Raw genomic sequence first — 26,110 nt, forward strand, 5'->3', positions numbered from 1 at the left:
TAACAAGGAGCCACCTAGAGTCATTTCTGACGATGGTCTCGTTTGTTTGTTCTTGCTGTTGGATATCTACTGAAAGTATGAAACTCGTCCGTGTTGTAAATCGCTCGAGTCGTGCACCTCGGCCGAACTCATGTGGCACCAGAAATCCATTATAAAGAGGCAGCGCAGTGCATTGCTGATTGCATGCTGATTTTTTTTTTTTTTTTTTGTTATTTCCAATGTTAAAGGAATGTATGGAATGAGTTGTTCCCAAAATTGAGATATTTAACAAATGTTCCCACCATTTTCTAGCTTAAGGAAATAGTACATAATTAATTTTAACAACCTCCAACTATCCTCAACAATAATTACAAATATAAGATTCAATTTTACCCTGAAACTGTGCTATTAATTTCTATTAAGTAGTAATTGTTGCACATAAAACTACTTTACCGTCTCTGTTCTTTGCACCTTTAAAATGTGTAATTTGTAATAAAATAAATGCATGAATCTACATGCCATATGTATGTTCTATATGTACAAATGCATATGCTTATGCGTACCTCTACAGGGTGATATATACTGATGATCAAAAGAGGAAAGTTGAAAAGAGGAAAGTTGTATCAGTAATTAAAAGTAGATTACCAACTTAATTGCCATATATATATATATATATATATATGTCAAACATAAACACCAAGTAAAATGCTTGGCGTTTCATGACATATAAGCTGGGATCATGAACTTGAGGTCTTTATATCTGTAAACAATTTATTCATAATACATTAACATATCTCATTCCTGCCTTGAACTTTAAGCATTTCGGTGGTGCACCAAGTCAGGACAAAGAATTCCCCAAATACATTTGCACCTCAGGGCTCTGCCATGTATTGAGGGGAAAAACATAAGTACTACTTGAATGAATAATAATCCTTGGAATAAGCTTTTGATATACCATATGATTGAAGAAAAAAAGTTGCTATTGGATTATTGGTTTTATACCTGCTTCAAGGCGTGATGTCTTTGATAAACTGGAGTTTGATCTTCTGTAGCGCTCTTAGAACTTCTTTCATGTTTATTCTCTCCTTAGGAGCATCTATTGTACAACTTAAACCAAGTTGCAAGATAGATGATATGCAGTTAATCTTCTTTTGTACCAGTCTGTCTTCAGGATGAAGTAAATCTACATCTATAACTTGAATCATAGAATCTGGTAAGCAATCTTGTGCCCAACGCCTGAGGCTTAACTCTTCTGTGAACATCTCATCCTTAGGCTTTCTTTTTGTAAATGTCTCCATCAATGTAATTCCAAAGCTGTAGACATCACAACTTGTAGAAACCAATCCTTCTAGTCCATGCTCTAGCATCAAAATTTGAAACTCGTTGTTAAAGTCAAGTATTGGTATCGGTTCAGCAAATTTATGTTTTTTCTTAAAGGTTTTATATTTGATATACGGTACTAGTTGTTGAAAGTTGAAACATTAATTTGAATGATATAAAATTTTAGAAATTTGAGTCAAGAAAAGTCACCTGGGGCAATATATCCAAATGTAGCAAGAGTCTTTGTTTGTACCACTGATTCTCCATCTCCTAACAACTTTGCAATTCCAAAATCGCAAATGTGCCCAACCATGTCTTGATCTAGGAGAATATTGCTAGGTTTCAAGTCAGAATGAACTATAGGAGTTGAATAACCATAGTGGAGATATTCCAAACCGGAAGCCACATCTATCGTGATATCCAACCTTTGCATGATACTTAGGACATGATGGTTTACATGAAGCCATTTCTCGAGGCTTCCATTGGGCATGTATTCCAGCACCAAAGCCTTAAAGTCAAGGCTAAAGCAAGCAGTAATTACTCTAGTTAAATTTCGATGCCGAAGGCGGCTCAAGACTTCACATTCTCGATCAAAGCTTTTAAATGCACCTTCTAGCTGCAAATCGAATACCTTTATGGCCCAAACCATCCCATTTTCACGAATTCCCTTGTAAACTGAACCAAAGCTCCCCGAGCCAAGTAAGTTACTCTCACTGAATCCATTCGTTATTTGTCTAAGTTCATGGAAGGACACCCTTTCAAATGTCGCCATGGGAACCAAGTTCTGAGTCGGAGCTAGAGTTTTCTTTCTCAACTTTAACCGCATCAAAAAAATTGAAATCACCAAGGCTAATATGACAGATCCTGATGTCAACAGAACAATCATGACTATCCTTTTTGTCCTTGATTCATGCTCAAATGTACTTGTACAAGGTTGGAGCCAAGGAGCGCCGCACAATGCTTCATTTGAGAGAAAAGATAGGTTCGTGAAATTTGCGAACGGCCTTCCATGAGGAATTGGTCCTCTCAATCTGTTGTAAGACACATTAAAGTATTGGAGATCTGATAGTACCTGTAATGAGTTGGGAATTTCACCTTCCAGATGGTTAAAAGATAGATCCAAATGCCCTAACTGCAACATATTCTTCATGGAATCTGGTATCAATCCTTGCAGCTTGTTATGTTCCAAAGAGAGTTCTTGCAAATCCTGTAGTGCTCCAATAGTGCTGGGTATCCCACCCAAGTATTGATTATTTGAAAGGTTCAAAAAGACTAATGCCTTGAAGGTTCCAATTTCAGCAGGCAAAGAACCTGTCAAATAATTTCCTGACATGTCTAGCATCAAAATATCTCTAAGGCTCCAAAAGCTTGTTGGTATCATAGAACTTAAACTGTTAGAATTGAGATAAACATATCTGAGTGTTGTAACGTTTCCTAAACAAGAAGGCACCACACCAGAAAGCTTATTTTTTGCCAGATATAATTCTCCTAAGTTCAGCAAATTACAAAACTCACTTGGAATAGCACCTAGTATTTGATTGTCGCTTAGATTTATCCTCTGAAGCTTCAACAACCATTTGATCATAGTCGGAATAACACCCGTCAAACTATTGTTTTCAAAGAACAGTTCTACTAAGTTGCTCAAATTACCAATTGAACTTGGAATTTCACTTTTGATTCCACAATTACTGGCATAAATGGATTCGAGTGAGCTAGAAAGATTTCCAATTGACTTTGGAAGGAAGCCATTCAGAGGATTCTCACCTATCCACAACCTTCTTAAATGTTTGCAGCTTGACAGGGATATGATGAAGCTCAACTCTTTGGATAGCGAGTCCTCAGAAAAATCATTTTGCCATATAGAAAACTGTTCCAGTAATCTCAAGTTTCCAAGAGAATGAGGAATTGCACCAGTAAAATGGTTACCGCTAAGGTCTAGGATTCTGAGCCTAGAAGCATTTGAGATGGATGTTAGTATAGTACCAGTGAATTCATTTCCCTCAAGGTAGAGTTCCTCAAGATTGGGTAAGAAAGCACCTATAGCTGATGGAAGCTCGCCTGATAAATCATTCTCCGTGAGAGCAATAATTCGTACAGTTGAATTATTGAAAAGTTTCAGCGGGATGGGACCTCTCAACCTATTCAACTCCAAGTTTAGTACTTCCAACTTGCTAAGATTACCAACCTCTTGAGGTATTATACCTGACAAATGAAATTGGTAATAAAAAAATGAATCATTTGACTTGAAACAATTTGGTGAGAAAGGGAAGTAATGAGAAGACAGACACATAGTGGATGCAAGTATTGATCATTATGATTTACAAGCCAGCAAGTTTTTGATACAGAATGATAAAGACGAGTTCAAGTAAATCCATGTTTTTTTTTTTTGTAAAGCTAATCCATGTTACTAGTATTCATGAACTTAGCATATGATAATAAATATTTTCATGTAATTTGAATTATGTGTTGGCTTGTTGTATTTATGTACTTTCTTTTTTCCTGTTTTTTGAACTTCAAGAATTGGAATATTCGATGCTAATGAAATAATTGGTGGGACGTACAAATATTTCCACTGGCACAAGTACTTTGAATATGATGATGTCTTCCATCTAAGAACGTAAGGTAAGATGAAATAATAAAATAAATCTTAGAGAAAACTCTTCTGATAATGCAATAATAAAATAGATCTTCTTTCAAAACGTTTGAAGCTTTTTACCTGTCATATTGGCACTCCTTATGTCTAGTATCTCCAAATTATAGAGATTGTTAATGACTTTTGGAATTTCACCTGCCAATAAATCATGTCATGACAAGAAAATTAATTAAAGGAAGTATTCCCCAATATTTCTAAAGTAATTGGCCTCTGCCAACAGCATTCTTTTTTATGTAAATGTTTGGTATGAATTATAAATTTAGTCTCAAAATCCTTCAAAACCTAATGAAAATTTATTATTGGGTTATGAGGATTTTGAACCACTTTCAGTCTAAATTCATAATTCATGCAATAAATTTAGCTACAAAATTTAGAAATTTTTATTGAGTAAAGAAGATTATTTTTCCTTTTTGACAAAATAAGGAAGCAAGTTAAGAAATCAGAAAAATCAAACAATTCAGTTTGAAATGAATAAAGATAACGTACAGGATGCGGCCAAAACTAAACATACTTTCAAGTATGAAATAAAACAAGAAAGAAGGATGAATTGACATTATGTACGTTAGGGTAGAGTTGTCTTTTTGCAAAAAAAAAAATGATTAGTTTGAATGAATTTCATCCATATTACCTTTCAATCTAAAGTAGAAAGAAGTTAAATGTAATATTTGAAGCCGCATCGCAGTTAGATGGCACATTACCACCGCATGAGGGTCTTGAGTGATTTTCCCAATTTTTTTAGTGTAAGTATCTCTACCAAAAGTTTTGTTTTAAATTTTTTTTCTAATTAATAGAAGTGTTAAGATTTAAGAAGCGGACAGGGAATTATTGCTTAAATCCAGTCCGGCTAAACATTAAGTGTTAAACCTATTAATGTGGTGGAGCATCTAAACTCAGAACCCTACTAGCATTTAAATCTGTGATCTATTGGTGCTTGAAATATACAAGAATTTATCAAAACAAAGTGAAGCTGGCAGCTTACCTGTCAGGTCGTTCCCACCCAAATATATTCCTGTAAGCGTGGTTAGATTCCAAAATTCTTTTGGTATATACCCTCTGAATTTGTTGTAAGACAAGGATAAAACTTGGAGTCCTGAGCATTCTCCAATGCCTGATGGAATTTCACCTTCAAAGTAATTAAATGATAAGTAAAGCCCTTGGAGTTGTGGGAGATAATCGCAGATACGTGCTGGAAGGTAACCCGATAAGCTATTATTCGTAAAACCAATAACTTGCAATGAGGAGAGGTTAAACAGAGCCCGTGGCAGAGGGCCTGCAAGTTGGTTATATTGAATTTCCAAAATTTTCAATTTCGGTAGAGCCCTGAATTCTTCTGAAAGATTTCCAGTAAAAAGGTTGAATCCCAACCTGATGGTCTCTAACATTGTGAAATTAGAGAGCCTGCCTGATAATGACCCTGAAAATCCGTTATCTCGGAAGGATAAGTATCGAAGTGCAGGTAAAGCTCCCAGCCATGACGGAAGTTCGCCCTCAAAGGCATTACCTTCCAAGTTGATGTACTTCAATCGGCGCAGACGAGAGAGCTCGGTTGGAAGATGTCCATGAAAGTTGTTATTCATGACATTCAACCTGACGAGAAAAGAAAGATTTCCCAGTTGTGGAGGTATAGTTCCCGCAATTCCCATGTAAGAAAGGTCAATGGCTGCGACTCTGTGATGACGAGCATTACAAGTGATTCCAATCCAGTTGCAAACAGAGGTAGATGTGGACCAGTTGGTTGGGATGATCCTTTGAGGATCGAACATGGCGGCTTTGAAGGCTAGAAGAGCATTCAGATCAACAGTGTTGTTTTGGTTGTTGGCTACAATTATGCTAGCTGAGCCAGTTGCGATAAAGTGCAACAGTACCAAGGCTCCAACGAAAAGAAAATAAGTTGTCTGCATTGCTTATAGGGGCAAATAAAACTTGAGGAATGCCGAGCAAAAGGTAAATAAAACACGAGCATACATTGTGACATTGGGCAGGACTTATATAGGCATATACTTGGGGTTGAGTTAAAATGTTTCCACGAGGAAGTGACCAAATGAGCGGGTTAATCACGTTTATCTTTTGGTTAAATGACCAAATGAGCCCTTCGGTTGACCAAATTACATTTACCCCCATATGTGATTGAGCTCAAGCCCAACTCACGGAATCAAATAAAGCAAAAAATGCACTATTAATCATCAATGTTTGGTTCGTGTAACAAAATGGTCCTAATATTTCAACTAAAACAAATTAGATTCTCAATGTTTCTGATTTTACCAATAGAAATAATCAAATTGCCATTAGTCATCAGTTTTGACTTTTCAATTTTGGTCTATAATAATTCAAATTTGGATCATTATAGTACCTCAAGTTATAAATACTAAAACTAAGAGTTTTAAAATGAAATGATTTGCAAATTAGATTGAAATTGTGTTGAATGTGTAGTAGGAATTCTGTAATAGAAAACATGCAAAAACTGATTAAACTTATTTTTTCTTCTTTTTCTCTCACTTTTTATTTCATTTATTCATCCCGTTAGTTTGTTACAGGCTTCTCATATTTTTCATAACTGTTCTCAAATTTCGCATAATATTCAAATTTATTGTTTTGCACCATGAATAATTAATGGCTAAAATGTTCTATTTATTTGTTTATTACTTGTATTAATAATTAAACACTTTAAAATAAAAGAAATATGTACCATCAATGACGAGTATTACAAGTGATTCCGGTCCAGTTGCAAACAGAGGCAGAAGTGCGGGACCAGTTGATTCGGAAGATGATTCTTGTGACATCAATATATAGAATGGAAGAAGATGCATTTTTTTGTGACTAAACATGCAATATATAAATCCAATGTAGCAGTCCATGCTTTAGGATGTTAAAAAAAATCTAATCAAGCCGAATAATCTAATGTTTAAATTTACTTAGTGATTTTAATGAGTCAAAATTATGATCAACTTTGACTTACTTATACATTGAGTCGAATTAAAACAAACTTTTATCATGTCAAACTTGAGTCAAGATTGAGTAGATTGAATTTTTTGCATATATTTCAAGATTCATACTAATCAAATCAAATTCAAGCTGAGTTTTAAACTTTATTGAATAGAAAATGCTATTCATATTTGTCTTGATTAATTGACGAACCAAACTCTAATGATTTCTTATTGAGTTGAACTCGATTCGAATATCAAGTAATTTTATTTATCTTTCAACAATATGTGCTATTGTTAAACTTTTCTCAGTTTTTAAAATTTCCTTATACAAACTTTTCTCAGTTTTAAAATTTTCCTCATACCCTGACTACTAAGGATAAAATGCAACATATTTATTAACATATTTAAAAACAAATCTCAATCAGATATGGTTAATTATCCTACAATTGGGAGTAAATATATATTTCTCTATGTTTAGTAACTTTATGTGAAACATTTGACAACTTACTATCCTCGTATAAAAATTTTGAAAATAAATAGGGATAATTTCAGAAACCTCTCCTGAGGTTTCTGACACTTTTACTGACATCCCCTGAGGTTCTCAAAATTTCACTTACCTCCCTTGATAAAAAATTGGGCCCCTTTTCTGACGTCTTCAAGGCCAAAATTATAAATATATCCCAAGTAGTTGGGGTTAATTACTACCGTTTAGTTACATAATGGCATCTGATGTGATTAATTAAGCTTAACAACAATAATAGAAACTTGATTCCTGATACATGAATTAATCCAGTCGTTTTGGGAGTAAGGCGCCAATTGAGCTGCAATATTGGCGCCATTTTTTGTGCCTGCTGTGATTTGACAAGAGGAAATAACAAGATCACATATAAGATCACTTATATGTGGTCTTATACGACATTTTGGATATAGGAAAAGAAACAGAGGAAATAACAAGAACAAAAATGGAAAGGAAATTGTGATCAAACCAGTGGTCCTAATATGCATTGGAGTAGCGGCAAAAAAGTGAAGAATTAATTGTTATTTTGAAATAGTTGCAAACACAACAGGAAAGGTACAAATTTATTTGTTCCTTTAACTTTCCTTTACTGGTGTTGCGAAAAGCTACATGACACCTTTACTACTGTTGCTTAATTCCACCTCTGTCTTCTGTCTAAATGTTGATATTGAACATTCATTTTGGTTGTTAAGTGGATTTTTGAGTTAATCATTATGTCTTAACTTAAACCATTGCATATTATGTGTGAGACTACCGTGAACTCTTGTGCTACATGTATGCTGTGAAGCCAAGCTGATCATATTTATTCTTATGTTAATGAAAGTTGAGTAGCATGCTGCTGACTTATATAACCAATGTTTCTAGTTTCTAGATGATGTTTTCTCAAACTAGCTTTGGTTGTGATCATCATCATATTTGAATGTTGAGATTGTAGGATGGGGAATCTTGCTGCTGCCTATGACATTATGGTTCACTGGAATGGGAACAAAATCAGGATACCAAATGTGGATCCAACTGGCTATACATACATCTCCTTGCTATTTGATGTAACTGAGAAGGCATTGAGTAAAATGCCTGGCAATGTTAATATGCTTATGCAGATGAGATGTGAAGTTCCTGGAAAAAACTGCATGATGGATGTTAATGATGATGATGCAGTTGCTGAGATGTTCAAAATACATAAATCTAAATTAGTAATTAACTTGCATGTGTCTGATATGGAAATTATTCTAGTTGATGAGGAGAATACCTCAGTGAATGTGAGAGAAATGAACAAAGAAGATAATTTAGGCATTGAACACATTCCTAGCAAGGCAGTAGTTGTAGACATTGGACAGTCGGATGATAATTATGGTGACTCTAGCTCTGATTCTTCATGGAAACACAACCTACATAATGACACTAATGAGGAAGTAGTTGATGGGGGGCAGTAGATGCATATAGTGAGGACAGTGACACTAATTTTTCTGATTTTGAGGAAAATGAGGCTCTTGTTGTGGTTCCTGATTCTGAATCTGAGGAAGAAAATGATCCTATGAGAGAAGTAATGAGACAAAAAATGTGGATTTACAATAGCAAAGATGTGATAGAGTTTCAAAAGGGTCAGTTATTCACCAATGTAGATGCCTTCAGAGCTGCATTGAAAGACTATGTCATTCAAAAAGGCTTTCCTATTTTGAGATTAAAGAATGAGAAGAGTCGAGTCACTGCTGTCTGTGGTGTTGAGGGATATCAATGGAGAATTCATGCTTCACCAGTGGCTGATTCAGTCACTTTTCAGGTTAAAAGCTATCAGCAAGAACACACGTGTGTTATGGATAAACAATGTGCTGAGGCCACATCTGACTGGATGGCCAAGAAGTTGGTTCCTATCATGAGGGATCATCCTAATATGACTAATAAAGGGGTAGAGGCAGAGCTAAGGAAGTATAGTGTGAGGCCTAGTAAAATGCAAATTTTTAGAGCTAAAAACAAAGCACTAGCTGCGATAGAAGACACACATGCTGAATCATATACAAAATTGCCAACATATGCTGAGCTGCTAAGAAAGTATAATCCCAGTAGCATATGCAAAATACATTATGATAGGCCAAATATCTTAGTTGAGCCTGCCTTCCTAAGAATCTTTGTCAGTTTTAGAGCACAAAAGTTAGGATTTCTGGAAGATTGCAGGGCTTTTGTGGGGTTTGACGGCTGTTTCTTGAAGGGTCCATTTGGTGGTGTATTGCTCACGGCAGTTGCTTTGGATGCAAATAACAGCATATTTCCTTTAGCCTTTGTTGTAGCTGAATGTGAGAGCAAGGATACTTGGAGATGGTTCTTCTACTATTTTTCTGAGTTTTTTGGACCATTTGATCACAGCAAACCTTTAACATTCATGAGTGATAGGCAAAAGGTAAAATTTCTGTCCATAGCTTTTCATGTTTAATCTGAAAATGGTTGCTGAGTCATTTTGTTATGGTTACAGGGATTGAATCTTGCATATGAGGAGATGATTCCTGAGGCAGTTGGAAGGCATTGCTGCAGGCATATATGCAGCAACTTTAAGAGTCAATTTCCAGGTATCTTACTTAGCAGTTTCTTTTGGAAGGCAACGAAAAGCTATGATGCAGTAGGACATAATGAAGCAAGGGCTAGCATTAAAGACATTAACATAAATGCTTGGAAATATTTGGATAAAATTCCAAGAACTACCTGGTGTAGACATGTATTCTCAACTGAGTTGAAATGTGATCATGTCACAAATAACTTTACTGAGTCTTTTAATGCTTGGATTGGTGAATTAAGAGGAAAACCAATACTGACTTTGGTTGATGGCTTAAGAAGAAAGTTCATGAAAAAAATGCACAAAAGATACCAGAAAGGCTGCACCTTGATTGGTCACATTACTCCCAGAATTGTTCAGAAACTGAAAGAAATTGGCCAAGCATCAAGAAAATGTGAGATGCATATGGCTAGTGAGGATACGTTTGAGGTTGGTGATATGGACAGGACCTATATAGTCAACCTGAGGCAAAGAATCTGTGACTGTGGTGCTTTTCAAATTTCTGAAATTCCATGTAAGCATGCAGCATTAGGAGTTATGTATAGAAGAGAAAAACTAGAGAACTACTGTGAAGTTTGGTTCACCAAAAACATGTATTTAAAAACATACTCGCACATGATTCATCCCATTCCTGATGTCAAGAGATGGCCTCCTATGCCTGAACTGCTACCAACAACTGTCTTGCCACCACCTCTGAGAAGAGCTCTTGGGAGACCAAGAGTAAATAGAAGAAGGGAATCTGATGAAACTGCTTGCACGGTACAAGCAAAGAGGTCAAGCACTCTTAAATGTGGAAATTGTGGAGCCTTTGGTCACAATAAAAGGACTTGCAAAGGAGCATCTGTGCAGAAAAGCTCTAGCAAATTGACTTCTACTGAACATGTATACATTGCCCAAAATATGATATTATCCCTGTCTCCTAACTATTACTTATAGGTATATTCAATTTGGTATCACAGATGGCAATTAAAAGAGTTAGACTTGGTAGAGGAATGGCTTATACAGGCCTCTCAGAAGCAGTTCTCTGGGTAAAGTACAATTATCATAATCATTCAGAAGTCACCTGAGTAGTTTATCTACAGCCTGTCTCATTGCAGCTTACATCTCATGCTTTAGGATCATGCACATGGTGCTTATTCTGTTGTGCACTCCAGTCAAGGGAGCAATCCAAGCCCTCCAAGTCAAAATGGTGCAGCACATATTCAAGTGAATGTGCAAACTACTGCAACTACTCATGCTAATAGAAAGGTAATCTGCTAATCTACTATCCCAAATTTCTGTTAATTAACATAATTGGTAGCTGCTGTTTCCTATTTCTGATGTAGTTTATATCTCGAATGTAACAGAGAGGAAGGCGTTTTGGACACAATCCTGCAACTTCGGCAATAAGAGTTGGTGGTAGAACAAAAAATTTCAACTCTGCTCTAACTAATCCAGTTCCAGTTCCACCTACCACTACATCTCAAAATGCTACATCTGTTAGCATAAATGCATCTACAAATCAGCACACCAAAAGCATCAGTAGTAGTAGTAGTTTCAACATGCTGTTTTGATAAGATGGTGGTGAATTCTAGTTGTTAGTTATGTCTACTTCAATCTCTTTTGTTCAGGCTTTTGTTAATGCCTTCTTACAGTGAACTGTCATGAACCTCAGGGGTATTCCAATCCTTACCATCTGCATATAGTGTTTTGATGCAGATGGTGTTTTGTACTGTTGGATTGCAGTGACTGCTACCCATGCATATTGTATAACTAACGTCACAACTGGAATTTTAGCTAATCTAATGTCCTGCTTTGATCTTTAATCTGTCTTTTTGTTTAATTTTCAATATAAATTGTTTGCAAACTTGGCATAGCGGATGACAAAAAGTGAAATAATGTAGCTATTCATTGCTTCACTCTGAAGTCTAAAAAGCTGCATACACAGTTTCACATTGGTACTTCAAGAATTCCAAGTAACTTAGCCTTCTGGTATGAATCTCCTATCACCAGAAAAGGCATCATATTACTTGGTACAGTATTGCAGCATAACAACATGAGTTCATCGAACTGATTTTACAATTTGAATGAAAATAAATATAGCTAATAGGGTGAGGTTTATGATGATCAGTGCATAAGCTAAGGGTCCTGGACTCAGAAGTTGCTTTGGCTGTTGCATTGGCCCCGCAACTTGCCTAACTGGAATGCCATATCCATTTCCAGCATTAACTTGTCCTCTTTCTGCATTGAGGTTGTTTCTTCCACTATTTACTTCTTCTTCTTCATCGCTATACCATTGAAAGTATCTGCACTTTGCACAATAGAAATGCAACTTGTCTGGATTCCTTTCACTCTCTGATATCATTACAGTTGCTTTGCGATTACAGCGGCAAAACCTGTTTTTAATGGAAAAAGATGTAGGTGAATTCCATGATTCTCCCCTATGGCTTGAAGAGGCCATGGTTGCAGCTAAAACTTTTAACTCAGAGCTCTAATTGTAGCACAGCAAATGCACTTGTTTTCACTTCAAATCAGCAGCAAAGAATGATAATAGCTTGAAACCTCAGAGGTAGTTAAGTTGCTTTGCTTTATATGCTATTGCTACTGAAACAGCAAACCTTCTGGCCGTTGCAATTTACAGCTAGCCGTTGCAAAATCTGCCAAATAACTGTTGCATGGCACATCTGGTGCATGCAATTTTTTGTATTGTACTTACCCCCCCTCAACTTTACTAATCAGTCCAAATCATTTATTCTTCTTTGAATCTTCTCCTAATACAACTTCTGCAAAGGGTAGCTATGGAATAAAAATACCTTCTCACACATGAAAATAATATTTTAATCTGATTTGAACTGGATTGTTACCACAAAATCAAAAGCAAGGTAGGTAAGAGAAATTTTGAGAACCTCAGGGGATGTTAATGAAAGTGTCAGAAACCTCAGGGGAGGTTTCTGAAATTATCCCAAATAAATAAACAAATAAAAAAGAGCCCGGATGAAAAGTTTTAATGATACTGTACTAAAAAATGTGAGAAAAAAGATTGAACTACTTTCAATACTAGATTAAATTTTACTTTATCAAGATAAAAGGATCCATTAGACTTCGAAGTCTAAAGCGTTATTCCTGCGGTTGTGGCGCACAGCCAACATGTCTTTTTCCCCTCAGATTGGAGCCCAAATGGGACTTTCTTGGTACCTTCTGCCCATTTTGTCTTAAATGGAATTTAGCCCCAGCAACCAACCAATAAGAAAACTTGGTTTAACTCGTACAGGGTATTCGTCAGCTTTGATCACTATCAATTGAAATGCAACAATTCTTGGATTAAATAACTAATTATAGGCCATCTAAGGTATTTCACCGAGATGATGCCAAAGTCTTTATTTTGGACGAAAGATTTCAACAATAATACAAAGGACTTGAAAACGTGGAATTTATAGTACATTGCATGACCTCAGTCTATTGTATGATCAGTGCGTTTAGGTTAATTAGACTACACTAGAGCCAGTTTCATTATATTTATTTTCTATTTCCTTATATTATATAAGAACGAGTTTAGGACTAGATTTCAACCGCAGGAGTAAGACTATTTTGGGAATATGAGAGTATTTGAAGAGTAATTAGAACACTGAGTATAAGTCATTATAGCTTTAATTTCACTATAATTACTTATATAACCTTTCAGACATTTAAGGTTAGGGGCAGGTTTGGTATGTTACAATATTTGATGCCAAGTTGAGTATAAAGTACAACTGAATAAAGCTTGTATTTTGATAGAATTACATAAAAGTCCTTTTAATCATTTATTATACTAACATCCAAGCCTTCCAATTTCCTGAACCTTTCTCATCCGTTAAGGAATTAATTGGATGTTTACATAATTGGATTTTAATTACAATTAATTAACTTAATTATTATCTGAACAATCATTATCATATTTATGTCCCATGTTTAGCCAATACCCTTTCTTCTTTTTCGGTTTCACCTCTTTGATTTTATTATGGTTATTAAATATTTGGTGGAATGCATAGTTTTTCCTTTAAACTGAGGTGAGTTTTTTGGGTTTGTTTTCTTCGATTGTAGTTTTTTTTTTATCTGATGATTGGTTTATTTAAGAACTCCATATAGTTTGCCTTTTGATACTTCTAATTCCAAAAACTGACTAATTATATTGTTTTTCTTGGTAGATCCTAGAGATTCTGTCTCTGGTCAAAGTACAATTTGACATAATGTTGTCACTTTCTAAAATAATCAGAAAAGCAATTTTATCATCTTCTCCTCCTCAATCAAGATATTATCTCTTTATTTAAGTCAAATGATCTTATTTCTCATGAACTTTATCCTATTATTCTTGACTCCAGGGATCTGTTGACTACATTCCAGCAGTTATGGTTCAAGCAGTTATTTTTTCATGTAATATGATTTGGAATTCAGCTTGTGTTTATTTTAATTGGGAATTTTTTGATTGTAAAATTTATTAACTTAGAATTTTGTACTTCAATGAAACTAAAAAAGAAAATTAATCATGCTACATAGTACTAAGATGTCATTTGCACTCTATTTGCTTTCCATGTTATGATCTCGCTCTTGTATTATACTGTTTATATAGTTTCAAATACAAAAAATTTACTTTTTTATGCTATCTAAAAGAATTTGTAGTGGAACTTGATGAGTTTAAATACATTAGCTACAGCACCATTTTGATTGCATTGTATTAATTCATTTACTCATAATTGTATGTTATACAATAATAAATAATGTTTCTTGATTTGATTGAAACAACTATTATCCATAGCTCAAACGAATCAATTAAGTAGAGATGTTATATTGGATATTTATACAAGTAAACATTGGAAAATATCATTAAGCAGTTTCTACCTATAGTTTGCAATTCGATGAGGAATTTCTTTTGATTTTAGTTACCATTTTCTAGAATTTCAAATTTAGAAAATATTATTTGCAACAATTTTTTATAATCAAGATAGTTTCAATTCAGATCTTTAACAATTATGCAGATTTGAACTTATTTATGAGATTATAAAGAAATGCCCCTAGCAAAAAATACCAAATATGAATAGTTTCTACAAAACTTTGAAAAGGGCCACTTAAGTTTCTTATCTATCTATCATTTGGGGCATTATTATTCTTGTAAGAAATATGTGATTAAGTCGTATTATACCCACTAAATTATATAAATAGTTAGTCAAAAATAAAATTATTTTAGAGTAGATTGGACGCAAAGTGATTGATGGATAAACTTGACTTGATAATTCAGGTTGAGGTTAAGTCGAGAGAGAAATCAGAAGCATTGCTTGAGGGATCTTTCACGAACATATATAGATTCGAGAGATGAAGGGTTCAATTGATACTTTAAAATGTTTTATCATTTTGGATAAGTTTTAGAAGAGACCTTTGGATACTTTTCAATCTCACTTCAAACATTCTTACATTTTCAAACTACCCTTATCTTTGTAGTTGAAATTCAAACATAACCTTTGATCACAACGGATTCTTATATAGTATAACGATAAGAATGTCTCATTGCACATTATTTTTATTGACTCACTATGTAATTTATGATTTTTCTATTAAAATCACATGATAAAATTATTATACTTCAGTTCCTATACTACAAAATATTAAACAATAATTATTAATTATCTTGAATCACAAGTACCAAATTCCCGTGCGTCGCGCGGGCTGTCCCTTCCTAGTCAGATTTAGAAGGTTATCAGTGGAGGATGAACCAAAGAAAAGAGAGGGGAAAAAGACAATGAAATTCTACCCAAAACTAGAAAACTAAACTGTCAAAAAATCAAATAAGTGCGTAATGAATCAATTGCGTTTAACTCTAGAGTTAGGTAATGACATTTTTAGAATAATTATTATGACACTTTCTTATGGTGTGATATACGTGAAAAAAATAATGGTTGAGATAACGAAAAAATTATTAAAAAATTTATTTGTGATTCAAGCAAAAAAAATTTCAAATAATAATGAATCGAAACATGCTTGTATGTGTATGCAGCGACTAGCAAGAAATAACCTAAAAATGATAGGCTATCAATCGGTAACTTATCTCTAATATAAGGGTAGCAAGGTTTTTTTTTTTTTTTTTTTTTTTTAGCTAACCAATAATTTAGGGTAAAAAATTATAGTCCAGATACTAAAATGGAATAAAAATATGTGCGAGCCTATGCAACCAAAAAAAAGAAAAAGAAAAATCAAGAGTACTATTGTTATTTGACTAAAAAAATACTTCACTTCATTAGGGACGATTAGCATTCATTGTTGGTTTCGAAAGAGGCGCCAAAAATAAATTAGGATCTATACCACAAAACACAATGAACTTCAAAAGGACATACTGCATTAAGCTTCAGAATTTACTGGACAAGAACAGAAAATTTCCAAAAAAAATAAAAAAAAATTTTGCATTGCTCCTAGAGGGTTGAATTTGGAATGAAAACTTAAATTCAAAGAGTGTCAAGACCGTCGTCTATATGTGATGCAAAAAGTTGAAACAAAATCAAAGTTTTTTATGCAGTAATCAACATTTAAAATTTATTTAGATGATCTTTCCTAGATTATGTAAAGTTTTTTTTTTCCGTTGAAAATTATTTTATTTCATTAGTTTACACTTAAGAAAAGATGATGCTCTGAAAAATTTATGATGGCACTTCAAGGCTTAAATGGAGAATAAGAGTAGATATTGGATGCGTTTGAAAGATAAGTTCCAATTCATATGACATCAAATTGACGATTTTGTAATGAGTCTTCACTTCAGAGCTCAAAATGAATTACTAGATAAATAGATAGACTGTCTATAATAATTCACTCACCATTGCAATTTATGAAGTCTCTTTTAAACTGGAGAAGAATGATTAGATAAATCGAATAAGCAGATAGGACGTCAAGCAGCTTAACATCTTCTCTTTTACTTTTCTTCCATTGTTTGGATGGAAAGCAGAGAAAGAGAAATGGATTTAACGCTTGAACCCTAAAGAATGGTGTATATCCATTCAGTGTTCAAAGAATTTACAATTGGTCTTCTTCACGATATCATCCTTCAGTGCAGAACAAGTAGTCTTGCTTAAGACTCAAGATGGTTATTGTAATGTCAAATGACTATGACTTCCAGACTAGGATAATAAACTCAAATGACAAGACAAGCTGTTTAGAATACTCCATAGCTTTATTATTACTTGTACGTAAACATGTTCTTAAATAAATCTTGGGATCGTTTGCAATTTATACTAAAATGTTACTTGTAATGTCTTCAAAAACTTTAAGAACTCATAAATTTTGTTTTTTTTTTCACTATGTATACTTCTACTTCAATATTGAATTTTGTTTTTGTTAGAAACTAACTTGAAGTTTTGGATTTTATTTTCACGGGTGAACCACTTAGGGAGCTCCTAAACCATTCCAATGATCAACTATTGGTTCTTTATCTATTTCAAATATTAAATTGGTTCACAACAATAAAAAGTGTCAAAATGATCTTTTAATTCATTTCTACCATTACATCCATCATATTTTCCCCAGGATGATGCCAAAATCTTTATTTTCGAAAAAAGAGTTCAACAATAATGCCGAGGACTTAAAAACTAGAGGTGGCAATATGGATAAATGGTTCATAATTGGTTTTGACTTAACGGATGGTGGATGAAATTTATCCAATCCATTTAGATCCATTTAATAAATGGATCTAAATGGATTAAATAAAAACCAATTATCCATTTATAACCCATTTAAATATTTTGATAACTTTTTTTTTTTTGTCAGATCCTTTGGGTCCTGAATAGTCACTTTGGGTCCTGACTAATCCTGAGTTGAGCTAGGTTGCACCCCATAAGAGGCGCAAGCTCTACCTATAAGAGTTGCAGTGCTTCTGGTAAATGCATTTTTAGGTGCTAAAAGTAAAACGTTTGGCGAATATCATCCCATAAAATTAAGAATTAAATTTTTGGTGTTAAAAACACTTTTAGCAAAAGGTTAAATTTGGTACTTTTATAGTAGCTTTTGTGATTTAAAAAATAAAACATTGAATTTAATCATTTTATCCTATATTATGAACTAAATAAAGAGATAAATACATTTAAAAATTTTTAAATTACATATTATCCAATACAATAAGTATTTATTGAACTATATCTCCAAATAATATATTTTAAAGCATTTAAATACTTAATAAATACTTTTATTAAAAACTCTATTGAAAAATTACTTTTTAATAAGTTATTGTAACTCCAAACAGGCCCTTAGTAGAAGGCAAATAACATGTGATTATTAAGCAACTAAAGGGAAAAATCTACAAAAAAAAAAAGAAGAAAAAGACGAATATATACTGAACGAAGTACAAGACAATAACAAAAAAAGATTCTTCGCAAATTTAACTGACTCATAGAGGCCAGTTGTCAATATGTTTTTCTAGCTCCACTTCTTTCTTGTGAAAGCGATGATGTTCTCTAGTTTTGTGGGCCCACAATGATGACGCTTTCTGGAAGGAATAAGAAGTTGTTTGTGAGTCCTGGATCCGTCTTCCCATTGCATTCTATTTTGCTAAATGGATTTATATGGATCAAGTGGATAATCCATGTAAATCCATCAATTTAATTGGTTTTAAATGGTTATCCATTTAAAATCATCATTCTTTTTTTAGTCATCCAAATCCATTTAAACTTGATTTATATGGATGGATAAATGAATTTGAATCCATTTTGCCACCTCTATTAAAAACGTGGAATTTAAAGTCTGTAACATGGCCTAAGTCAAGTGTCTGATAAATGCGTTTGTGTTAATTAGACTACACAATCTATTATTATATTCTTTAAAAAAAACCCAAAATAAAATTTTATTTGTATATTAATTTGCTAAGAGTCTACATGCATTTCAATCATTTACTTGCTAGACATTACTTGGCTACCAAGGAAGATTTATTCCTCATGTTGGACTTCGTGGTAAGTGGGTTCTTCTTTCCAGATAGTGATATAAAGTTATGGAGAAATTTAAACCCCTTTTCTTGTCATTTGAGTCTATTTTCCCCTAATCCGGGGTGATAGTGATACTAAAGTCACCTAATATTGCCATCTTGATGAAGACCACAAGGGTCAAAATCTGTTTCTCTTCCTTTCATCCGAATATTCTAAAGTAAAGTGTGGAGAAAGATAAGTAATTATGTGAGTTTTCTTGACTTAAACCCACAGCAATTATTTTCTCTTTTCTTATATCCTTCCTGTTAATTGGATGGAAAGAAGCGAGAAATAGATTCGAGACCTTGACCCAAGACCTAGACCTGCTACAGGTGTTCCCCTCCCTCCCCCACCACCCCTCCCGGCACACAAAAAAAAAAAAAAAATTTCTTTGCGCTGTAGTTATTGTCTTTTTTCTTGCACCATGAGCTCTAGCATTACTTGTGTTTTTCCCCCCTGCATGCACCCTTATTTCTTTCTCTTTGTAGCCATACTTGGTTTTGATACATGTAGAATCACCAATACACGAGCTTTAGGATAATCTTATGTGTAGTGAATAACTATGTCTAAAAAGAAATCGTAACAGCGGTTCTTGCTTTTACATCAAATGCAATCATTTATTTTTCTTCGAATTTTCTTTAAATGCACGATGCCCCCTAAAGTTTCGAATGTTTTACAACATAGTCTATAACATTAATTTTGTGACATTTTAGTCATTATGTAATCCAACTTTGTCCTTGAGTAGTTGGTGTCTTTAGAATTTCAAAATCAATTCTATTTTCAAATGTTCGAATCTTCAGACAAATATAAGGTTAGTTTCTATTTGAAAGCTTATTTTTTTCCCTCATTTAGTCATTCTTCTCTTAGCTTGAGCAATCAATATATCTTCCAATTTTTTTTTTTTTCATTTTTCCGTTTCTGTACATAAATAAAACTCAATTTCTAAAACCTTCATGATGAAGGTTCTTGGTTGTTTATTGATAGGTTGCAATTTGATAGTTAATTTTATTATTAATTTTTCCTATTACTTAACCCAATGTGAATTAATTATTAGATTCTACTCACTTTTCGTAATTTACATTTATTTCAGGGAGTAGAACAAAAATGTCACAATAAAGGCCAATTTGACAGTTATCGAGAAAGAGTTCACATAGCAGGCAATCGAGGGCATTTCTGGAATAAGGAGATACAAGTCTTTTTTGGTAATTCGCAGATGGCAGCATTAAAAGGAGGAACGCAGGGCTGAAGTGGAGAGCTTCTTATTCCTCCGGAGTCCTCTCCGCAAGGGAGGGCGCCGCACAAAGCCGCCGCACAGAGGGAGCTGGCTTCCTTCTTAGTTTCTTCCATTTTTATAGTTTAGCTTTTCCTTTGACCGTTGGGTCTCCTTCGTCTTGTAGTGGAGAGCTTTTGACTTTTCTTGGAATATTTTGTGGCTACCTCTACGTGAGTCAGGAGCACTGAAGACTAAATCATCCATTGTTACTTTACTTTGCTTTATTCCTTCGGGTGAATTGCATTGCCCAATTTTCTAATCAATGGCCGCAGCTCCTACTTCAATTTCCTGTGGGTTTAGTTCATCAACTATGAACTAATTTTCCAAATCTAGTCAAGGAGCAACGAAGGCTCTGGTTCGCCTAAAAATTGTGAGATCGATTTAATTTAATTTCTCCCTTTTATTTATTGGTATTCGTGTATTCTCTAATTACTATGCTTATGGTTATTTAATTCGTTGATTGTCTTGGATCCGGATAATTAATTGATTGGGTAATCTATTGTCAATTGGGGCGTTAAATCCGTAATTGTTTAATTACCTCAAAATAGTGACAACTGACACGATTAGATTCGTGTCAGGGGGATACGCAGGCTAATCTAAAATAACCCTGGTAGTGTGTTATTTGGTTAGAATAGGGCTCCTCTAATACGTAAGGCAATTGGGGAATTAAATTCTACGGGCGTACCTAGGATTATTTCTCAATTAGAGCAGTGATTAACGGGCGTACCTTAATCATCGACACAGTAAGGAGGGGTTGACTGTCATCGCTTGTTTGGCAGTTATAACCTATTTATTAGTAAATAATTGGAATTGCCTTTGCTTATCGATGATCAATTGGGTGAACCATTGCTGAAGTTATTCCTTGGCTAGATCCTTAATTATCATTCATTTGATTTTGGTAATTTGTTATTTAATTTTTAGTAGCTTCTTAGATTTTATTTGCATTTATTTGATTGTCACTTTCTGCATAAAAACACCCCCCTTGTCACTGTGAACTTGAAAAGAAACAATTACTCCCAGTCCCTGTGGATTCGATCCTGCTCACCGCTATCTACAGAAATCACTTTTAGTTTGAGCAGGTTTTATTATTGCACAGGCTTCGACAACCTGTCAATTTTTGGCGCCGTTGCCGGGGACTGGTGCCTGATTAATTTGTTTCTTTTTGAGTTTATCTTGTTTTCATTTTTTTTAATTTATTTTTCTCTTATTTTTTCTTTTTTTTATTATTTTTTATGGCTGCTAACATTCCATATTTTGATGATAGATTGGACTTTGTTCCTGAATGGGGTTATGAGACTTATGTTTTCCCTAATGATCAATGGGCTGTTGCAAATTGTGGAACTTATTTTGATTCAGGTTATTCAACTGACACATGCCCCGCATTTCAAGATAATCTAAGCGCTTCAATTGATACTTTTGGAGATTTTCCACCCCAATATCAAACGCAGTATGACCCTTATTCAAACGGGTATGATCAAGGATGGTGGGATAATTCCAATTTTAATCATGCGACGGGGCCAATGGATTTTCAACAGCAAGAGTCTCAGCAATCATCCTCCGTGTCAGGTATGTCTCTTGAAGAAATGATGGAATTACTAATTGCTAATACAAATCGATTTCATCAGGAGACACAAGCGGGCCTAAATCGATTTCATCAGGAGACACAAGCGGGCCTAAATCGATTTCATCAGGAGACACAAGCGAGCCTTCGCGACCTGGCAGATCAACTATGTCTATTGACATCCAGAATAAATCGATTGGCTTCTCAAAGGGAAGAATTGCCCTCGAAAACCATTGTTGATCTAGAAGAAGATGAGAGTGCAATTGTCCGGCCAAATGACATGGAACTGCAAGAGTTTCAAGAAAACGGATTTAAAGATGCAGTTGAAAAGGAAGCTGAAGTGCAAGAAATGAGACTCCAGGATCAACTCATTCAAGTGAACGATTCCAGTGAACAATCTCCAAATGCGGTGACATCTTCTCCACTCCTTAATCAATATTTTCCTGACTCCTATTCTTCAACTCCTGTTACTGAAATTGATTTTATTATACCAGAAAATTTAAAATTTCATGACAGGAATAAGTTAAGAGTGGAGATGGCAAAATATCTTGAACCAATGAATGCGTGTGATGGAGGAGTGAGTGGAGAATGCAGATCATTGTTGACTTGTTTAGCGCCATTTATTAGTCCATGGAAGCCCGTAACTCGTGTGCCCAAGAATTACTCCATCTACGAGGGTTATCAGGACTATATAGAGGATGAAGCATTAAGACGAGCTACAAGATTTTATCCGCCATGAGCAAAACATGATAATGTCTAGCCAAAGACATTAAAGAAAGGCGCTCATTGGGAGGCAACCCAATTATTTCTTTTAATTGTTTGTTTGTTTGATTTCGTGTGATAGTTTAAATGTGTTCTCCTTGAATTCGACTGATTTTGGGTTTCAGTTTTCGTTTTTGCTGATTTATAGGTACCCTTCAGTCATGACGCGCTCGCGTGGTGATGTGTAGGACGCTCACGATCAGAAACTTCTGAAACTTCTGGGAGCTCTCTTGCCCTCATGACGTGCCCGCGTGGTGATGTGTAGGACGCTCACGATCAGAAACTTCTGAAACTTCTGGGAGCTCTCTTGCCCTCATGGCGTGCCCGTGTCACGTTCGCGGGAAAGGTAAGAATTTGAAAAAAAAAAATTTTTAGTATTATTGTTATTATTATTATTATTATTATTATTATTATTATGCCTTTCATTAAAAGAAAAAGAAAGATTATTTCAAAAAAAAAAGGGAAAAAAGGAAAATTTTTTTTTTAAAAAACCTCTTAACCGTAGCAATATCTTTTATCAAAAAAAAAAAAAAAAAAAAAAAAGTTCCTTCTTCTTTTCTTTTCTTTCTTTTTCTTTTCTTTCTTTCTTCTTTCTCTTTTTGTTCTTTCTTCTTCCCTGCTCCCTCTCTGTCGTCCGAATCACTTCACCCGCCGCCCACCTACCTCGCGCGCGCCGCCACCTCGCGGATCGCGTACGCCGCTAGCCCGACAGCAAAGGCCCAGCCACACCAGCCACACCAGCCCACAGCTCCAGCTCATCCTCCGATTCTTCCACTTCCACCACAGTCGAGCGAGTCGCTGGGCGCCGCCGCTGCCCTGCGCACGTCGCCCACAGCCCCTCCGCGCGCCACCCAACTAGTCAGCCACTAGGCTGTGCATCTCCCTCGCAGCCTTTGTCTAGTCCGCCGCGACTCGCGGCCAGGAAGGAAACCTCCACCCGGCCCTCTCCGCTGCGCGCCGCCGCTGCTGCTCAGCACACACGGACGCCGCAGCCTTTTTCTCCTGTGCCGCCCGTGCTGCCAACTCCGCTGCCCCATCTCGCACGTGGCGAGCCATCCACCAGCGCAGCTCCCTCGCGCGCCTCGCCCCTGCTCACGGCCGCAAGACCACGCCTCCACCAGCGAATTGCCGCCCACCACCAGCTCTCCCTTCACTGCCCGATCTGCTCTGACGCCATCTTGCAGCACCAGCGGAGGTATTTGGACTTTATTCCCCAATTTCTAACATTGATTGGTGCTGTTAAGGATTTTCCACAATTGGTATTTGTGGCCGTTGGAGTTTATTTCTTCACTTGTGCGGTATACCTATTGGACGTCATTTCTTGTGGCTACTATAGATTCGTCCTCTCTTATTTGCTGCTTAATTGGGAGCTGAAAGCTTGGGCTTGAATTGCTGACTTTTGGAACTATCACTGCGAATTCGGTTCATTGAGTTGTACATTTACTCTTTCATTGCAAAAAAAAAAAAGGGGGGGGGGGGTTGGTAGGCACTGGTTGGGGCATTTTCACTTGAATTTATTACTTCTTTTGGGTTGGATGCAATTGTGCATTAACTGGCCACCTGGAGCGATTTGTTGCTATTGAGGTTTCATTGATTTTGGACTACGTTTTTACCCCCAGTGGTACTGGAGGGAATATTTTCCATTGAATTTGTTTACCCCTAGTTGTTTGGCGGAGTTCTTATTGACAACTTTCTGGGCTGTTATCATTGAAATTGCTAATTTTTGGGTGAGCTGAAATACTGTGATTGCTTGTTGAATTGGGGGATTTCTATGACACTTGCTTGGCTTATTCATGTTGAGTGTATTTAATTGAGGTTTCTACTAAGCTTTTGGTTAAATTATTTCTAATATTGCCTATTGAATTGGGAGCCTGTGCCGCTTCATTTGCCCTGTTAGGAGCTGGTTTGCTTGTTAGAATTTTCTGCGACGGTTGACTAACGTGTTCATCTTAGTGACTTCAACTGTTTCGTCTGGTGGTAGTGAATTCTGTGTGGTGAACCGTTGGGTCGCTGAGATAATCTCACTTGCTTTTGTTTATTCTTTTTGGGTGGATGCCTGATCGCCAGTTGAGGGTATATGTTGAGTTGTTATTGCCGAATTACTGCACTACTGTTGCCTGACTTGTTGACTGCTGGGGGCAATTGTTGAGTTTTTGGGTGGGTTGGAATTTTGCAATTCTTGATAACTGAGAGATATTATTAGCAATTGCTCTGCTCTAATATTGCTCTGTGGTAGCTCTTTCTCTATCTTGTGATTGGGTTAATACTTGGGGCTATTGCTTTCCTACTGCTCTGCCTTGCTATAGCAATTTCATTGATTTTGCATTAAGTTGTGCACCAGTGGTACTGGTTGGGGTATTTTGCCTAGCATTTGTTATTTCTAATTGGTTGGCATCCTGATTGAAAAGGAAAAACTTGCGATTGTGTGGTTATTGTCAAATTTCTAAATTGCTATTGCTAGAATTGTCGATTTTGAGTTGAGATACTCACTTTCCAATTGGAGACTTTGTTGAGATTTTGGGTGGACAGAGTTTTGCATTTGCTGGTTGAATTGAGTTGAGATGTCTCAGACCTTGGCCGCGTACTTCTACCACATTGGTTTCCTCCACCGCCCCCGCCTACCTCTTGGCCACTCAAAGAGGGAAGTTTCGTTGTCCTCTTCACTTTCATTACTTTATTACCTCCATTGAGGACAATGTAGGATTTAGGTGTGGGGGGGGGAGCAGTTATGGTGCTAGTGTCTTTCGTTCATTTGCTTTTTCTTTTTTTTAGTGATTAGCACGTAAGTGCATGCCAAGGTTTGATGTTGGATTATTGCCTCTATTTTTACTTTTGTCAAGTTTTAATAATAAAAGGGTGTCAAGTTAATGTGGTTGAATCCAAGAACATCTCTTTGGTGAATATCGATGATTGTTTTACTCTTATAATTTTTGGTTAACTTTTCTAGGCATAGGGAATGATTATTGGCATTTTCATGTGAATTGGTCCGGTTATTAACCTTAGTTCTCCATATTTGAAAATGAGGCTAGCAGCTGCAAAGTTCCTTTTGATTTTTGTGTTATTTTGAATTTTTGGTATTATTTGGCTGTGAATAAGAGTTGACTGTACTCCGCTAGTATCTACTACCGAGTAACCGGGGATCTTCACCAGAAGTGTTGATTCTCGCGTCAAAAGGTAGTAATTCCTATGAGTACGTGGTCACGTGGCGATAGAAGCTGAGTAACCGGGCTCCTTCATCTGGCCAATGTTGGAGTTCGCATCAAAAGGCTCAAATGGCTAGCGACTAAGTCTTTTGTTACTATTGAAAAACAAAAAAAGAAATCGCAAAAAAAAAAAAAAAAAAAAAAAAAAAAGTAGAAAAAACAAGTGAAGGTTGTGTTAGTGTGTAATAAAAGTCAGCTTGCCGAATTATGGATTTAATGTTGAAGATTTTGGTTAATAGTTGGACCATTTACTGATAAATGTTATGCGTCATTCCTTTTTCTTAGATTAGTTAACCTAAAATTAGAGGAGTTTGTGGTTTAGAAGCTAACCGGAGTGATGTTTCTTGGACTTGACCATTGATTCTTGATTATTATTTTTCTTGGTACCTTGGCAATTTGTTGGATAGAGCAATGACCATTATCAA

At 35.5% G+C, this 26,110-nt stretch overlaps 1 protein-coding gene across 1 annotated transcript; it reads right to left on the bottom strand.

Annotated features, from left to right (window-relative positions):
• Positions 1-1,495: 1,495 nt before the first annotated feature.
• Positions 1,496-5,853, bottom strand: LOC113752477 (receptor kinase-like protein Xa21). The gene is made up of 3 exons (XM_027296588.1): positions 4,932-5,853; positions 4,016-4,087; positions 1,496-3,501 (listed from the first exon to the last, which is right to left on the bottom strand). Exons 1-3 carry the CDS (start codon positions 5,851-5,853, stop codon positions 1,496-1,498), a joined length of 3,000 nt encoding a protein of 999 aa, XP_027152389.1.
• Positions 5,854-26,110: the final 20,257 nt, after the last annotated feature.

This window comes from Coffea eugenioides, chromosome 11 (assembly GCF_003713205.1).
Source record: "Coffea eugenioides isolate CCC68of chromosome 11, Ceug_1.0, whole genome shotgun sequence".
NCBI lineage: Eukaryota > Viridiplantae > Streptophyta > Magnoliopsida > Gentianales > Rubiaceae > Coffea > Coffea eugenioides.